General features: G+C 46.1%; 1 protein-coding gene across 1 annotated transcript; it reads right to left on the bottom strand.

Annotated features, from left to right (window-relative positions):
• Window positions 1–366: 366 nt before the first annotated feature.
• Window positions 367–4,931, bottom strand: MAS1 (MAS1 proto-oncogene, G protein-coupled receptor; the record flags this gene model as incomplete). Its single annotated transcript, XM_080941663.1, has 2 exons — window positions 4,815–4,931; window positions 367–1,377 (listed from the first exon to the last, which is right to left on the bottom strand). The coding sequence occupies exon 2, from the start codon at window positions 1,339–1,341 to the stop codon at window positions 367–369; it is 975 nt and encodes a 324-aa protein (XP_080797789.1). The 5' UTR covers window positions 1,342–1,377; window positions 4,815–4,931.
• Between the last annotated feature and the right edge of the window lie 272 nt (window positions 4,932–5,203).

Raw genomic sequence — 5,203 nt, 5'->3', positions numbered from 1 at the left:
GCCACAGGATCACACAGCAGTCACTGCATGGCCTCCCCAGGTTCTCCGGGTCACATTTGGGATACTTCCTGCTAGAAGCAGTTTTTTCTAGTTAACTGTTGATCACTACCAGACAGCTAAGAGAAGAATGAGTCTTTGATAACGATAGAAAACACAGAGCCCCATCACATATGGAAGCATTTCCAGAAGATACTAGGTAACAGCACAAGCTCATCATTGATCAGACACCCCCCCCCACCCATGCATGTCGAACGCTTCCCTCTGCATCATATTTAGGAAATTTAAATGGCTTTAAATTGCTTTGCAAGCACAAATTGAAAGCCACCCACATTCCACTGTTTCTGTCCACAATTCTCCCTGGTGTCCTCAGACCACGGTCTCAATGGATACAGTGTTGCCATTGCCCTCCTGGCGCCTGGGATGCATTTCGTCTTTGAAAGCCCTGGTCAGGACCACTTTCAAGGACTCCCTGAAGCGCTTCTTCTTACTGCTGCCCACAAAAAAGTAGATGAAAGGGTTGGCGCTGCTGTTGATGGTGGAGAAAAGCAAGGAGATGTTGTGCAGGTTCCCGAAGGCTGACCAGTACTCGTAGTACAGCAGGTAGAGGACCCGCATAGGTACGGCGAAGATGAGGAATATGATAATAGTGACCATGATGACCATGTACAGCTTTGAAGAATGGGAGGCCCACGTGTTCTTCCGTATCTTTACCACCAAGATGGCGCTGGACACCAACATGAGGGGAGTGAAGACCAAGAAGCTGAGGATGGCTATGAAAATGATGACCGCCCGACAGTCACTCCGAGAGTGACTCTCTTCTCCACTGTCGATACACATGACGTACTCCATGGTGGTCACCAAGCACGAAAGTGCCCACAGGAGGGCACAGACGAACGCCGACTGGTGCTTGGGGCGGTGGCATCTGTACCAGATGGGGTAAAGGACCGACAGGCATCTCTCCACACTGATGGCTGTCAGCAGATAGAGGCCCGTGTTGTAGCCGAATAGAAAAGTCACCGATAACGTCACGATTGTGTAGTAATGGCCGGAAGAGAGTTCGTAGTCTAGAGCATAGTCGATGGACAGAATGAAAATACAGAACAGGAGGGAAATGTCAGCAATGGACAAGTGGATGATGTAGACTGTGAAGGGGTTTCTCCTCATCCGGAAGCAGAGGAACCAGAGGAGGATCCCATTCTCCACAAAACCCAGAGGGGAGATGCTCATGATGACCCAGTGCACTATGGGAATGGGTGGGTGCGAACTCCCCAGGGAGACATTTCTGCTGGAGATATTCATGGCTTTCTCCTCAGCAAAGGATGTCATATTTGACTGGTCCATGAGGAGTTCTTGCGCTGGGCCACTTCAGGGCATTTTCTGCAGGTAAGTCAAACAAACAGAACGTATGAAAACTTCAAGAATTGAAATAGAAGGGGCAGCTGGGGGTGGGCGGTGGTTCAGTTAGGGAAGTGTGATCTTCGCAAGAACAAAGAACTAAGTTGGATCCCCTAAGTCACATTTTAAAAACAAGCAAGCAAACAAACAAAAAACCTAGGTGTAGGGCCTGGAGAGATGGTTCAGTGGTTAGGGACACTTGCTTCTTTTGCAGTGGACCTGGGTTCGGTTCCCCATGCCCACATAGAGGCTGAAAATTTTTTAACTAAGTTCTGGTGCATATGGTGTCATCTTCTGGCTTCTGTGGACATTGTATATACGTGCTGCACACATACGCATGCAGATAAAAAGTTATACGCATAAAAACATATATTTTTAAGAGCTAGGTGTGGTTTGTAATCTAAGCACTGGGAAGACAGAGATGAAGAAATTCTTAGAGCTTTCTGGCCAGCCAGCCTAGCCTAAGTGGCCAGTAAGTGATCCTACTTAAAAAAAAAAAAAAAATGAAGGGCTGGAGAGATGGCTCAGAGGTTAAGAGCACTGACTGCTCTTCCAAAGGTCCTGAGTTCAATTTCCAGCAACCACATGGTGGCTCACAGCCATCTATAATGACATCTGATGCCCTCTTCTGGTGTGTTTGAAGACAGCTACAGTGTACTCATATAAAATAAATAAATCTTTTTTTAAAAAAATGAAAACACTCAAGGAACAACACTCAAGATTGACTTCTGGCCTCCACACATGTACCTACCCACATACATGTGTACCTGCATGCCTATAAATACACACAGAGATAAATAGATAAACTAAAATGAAATAGAAGAGAGCTACAAGTCATAACCTTGACATTGTGGCTAGAAACTTTAGAGGCTGGAGAGATGGCTCAGTGGCTAAGAGCACATCCTGTTCTTGTAGAGGATCCAGGTTCTATACCCAGCACCCACATGGGTGTTCCTAAACAACCTGTAACTCTAGTCTCAAGGGATCCAACACCCTGGTCTGACCTCCAAGGATACCTGGTATATGGTACACAAACATACACGCAGGCAAAAAAGTAAGCAAGCTACTCATACACACAAAATAAAATGAATAAATAGGGGCTAGAGAGATAGCTCAGTGGTTAACGCTTCTTGCTCTTACAGAAGACCCAGGTTCAAATCCCAACACATACCCCGTAGTTTACAAGTATCCAAATGGGGGAATCTGATGCCATCTTCTGACCTCTGCAGATATAGGCATGCAGGTGGTGCACATACATACATACATACATCATACATACATACATGTGTACACTATGTACAGGCTAAAACACTCACCCAAATACAATTAATCTTTTTAAAGAAGTAAAAAAAAAATAACCAGAAAAAAATATATTCTGATGCTTTACTTTATTTAACCCAATGAGTTCAAAATAGCATCTCACCATATATCCGATATGAAATGAAAAATGAAAAAGAAAGATGTGTCTCCCACATGTAGTGTCTACTTTAGCAGGCAAGCCACATCCTGTGCTCTACAGGACCAGGTGAGCAATGGCCACCCTGTAAGAAATGACGTATTCTTAGCTGATGAGCCACACTTCCTGTGTTGGATAAGAGCAGATGACAGATGGCCGCCCTGAGGGACAGCTCAGGCTTCGGACACTCACAGAATGAACTTTCTCATACAGAGATGGGCGGTCCCAGTTCTTAGGAGCAAATTCAAACCAGATGCTGGGAATGTGTAAAACCAGACACAAGCCGGTTCGTAGGGAGTGTGACAGGAGCATCCTGCTGTCTCAGACAAGGCTTGAGTACCCGGATCCCTCTAGACCCCGGAGGCAATCAGCTCTTGGCTTCTCGCCTGAGAAAGGGGGGCTCTCCTGTTTAATTGTGATCATGGAGTGCAAAGGGTCCCCACCACTGTTCCTGCCTTCCTCCCCTCTCCTAACTTCCCCCAGCCCTAACTTCACAGCCTGTTCCTCCCTACTCTGAAAAGGCACAGCCCACACTTTCATTTTATGACCCGGTCATTCTTATTTCCGTTCAGCTTTTCTCCCTTTCCAAAAAAAAAAAAAAGCTTCTAACCGAATTCACAGAAAGAGTTGAGAAAGCTGTCTGAACACTTGAGGCCCAATTGCATGTCTTTAAAAGAAAAAATATATATATCAAACCAACCTTATTCAATTCTATACTTAGTGATGTTGGAACAGGCTTTCTCCACTCTTTCAAGATTTAATTCTAAGTCATTGTACAGAGTGTTAAAAATTAGGAACCGTGGTGTAGTTTTTCCGGGGAGAAAGAACTGAACCTAATTCAATTTGGTGAGTGGAATGAAGGAGAGCTTGCCAAAACCAGGAAAGCACACCGCAAGGTATAGCTTTATATGGTCTTAAGGGAGGCCTTACATCACTGGGTTTTGAAAGGTCAGCAGGAGTTCACTTGCTCCTACTGATAAGGGGGACATAAGGGGGGAAAGGCATTTTAAGAAAAAACACTGTGGACAGGAACATGCATAAAGGCAGGAGGTAAAGATTGCCCCAACTAGCTGGACATGACAGCTTATGTCTGTAATCCTAACAGTCAGGAAAACTGAAGCAGGGAGATCATTGCAAAGCCAAGGCCAGCCTGGTCTACACAGTAAGTTCCAGGCTAGCCAGAACTGCGTAGTAAGATCCTGTCTCGATCCAAGTACTACAAAAAGAATGTTTTTGGCCAGCTAGGCATAGTTGTGCACACACATTTAATCCCAGCACTTGGGAGGCAGATAAAACTCTGCTTTTCCCCAGAGGAACAGCACTCCCTTCTGCCCAGAGCATCCTAAGGAGTGAACACTGTTTTCTCAGAGTTAGGGTAAAACTCAGGAACCACACAGTCAGGCTAATTTTGATCATGGGGTTGTAGTGCAAATAGTTAAATTACAGAAATTAATTATCACTAAAAACAACAACGAATATAACCCTTCCGTTGTTTTGTTAGAGTAAGATTTTACTTAAACGAACACATTCTTTTTTTAAAAAAAAATTGCATCCCAAATGTTAATCAAGAGGAATTTCCAACTGTCCAGTAGCAGTTTGGAAGCAGCTGGCCCTGTGTGCCCATCTCTCCAATCCCTGTTTTCCTCAAGGCTCCTAGCTGCCTGATCTGTTACACATCTGCCGTGAGCAGCTGGAATTTGTCCGTGCAGAGCGTGTTGTGAGCAGAACCAATGTGATGTCTCACTGATAAAGCAGCGTAACTTGGGATTTACTCTAGTCACAAATGCCTTCCCAACAGCCCACAGACGTGACCATGGAGCTCCTGGAGGAGGGACCTCACCTCCCTGGCAGGAAGACTGGTCTGGGGCTCCAGGTAGACCCAGCTCTAGGACAGCAGGCTCTTTGTCCAGACATGCAAATCATCTCGTGATAGAGTAACTGTGGTTGCAGACTGCATGTTTACCTGACGGGCAGTGACAGACTGAGCAGGACAGCTCATCATCCTACCAGGCCTTGGTAGAGAACACAGTGGTGGGAGCCTCAGCTGGGGACAGAGGGCTAGACACCTGGGGCAGCTGGTGACACGGTGGCATTAGTCGGTGGCACGGGCAGCATCGCAGAGTTTCGTTCCTCCTCGTGTTTCTCATGGAAGCGCCTCCTAGAGAGAATGAAGTTCACTGGAGCATCAGAGTGCAAACGTTAAGGCTTTAACATCCAAAGACACCCCCGCCCCCTTTGCTGCCTAATTACGGACACAGCACCAGTGCGAGAGGCTGGGAGGGAAGCCATCACAGCCCTCATCTAACAGGGAAGAAAATTAAGGATCAATGCCAGAGCCTCTGCAAGGCACAA

This window comes from Micromys minutus (assembly GCF_963924665.1).
Source record: "Micromys minutus genome assembly, chromosome: 30".
In the NCBI taxonomy this organism is placed as follows: domain Eukaryota; kingdom Metazoa; phylum Chordata; class Mammalia; order Rodentia; family Muridae; genus Micromys; species Micromys minutus.
Note: the sequence above shows the minus strand (reverse complement) of the source record. Positions and strands in the feature narration are given on the sequence as shown.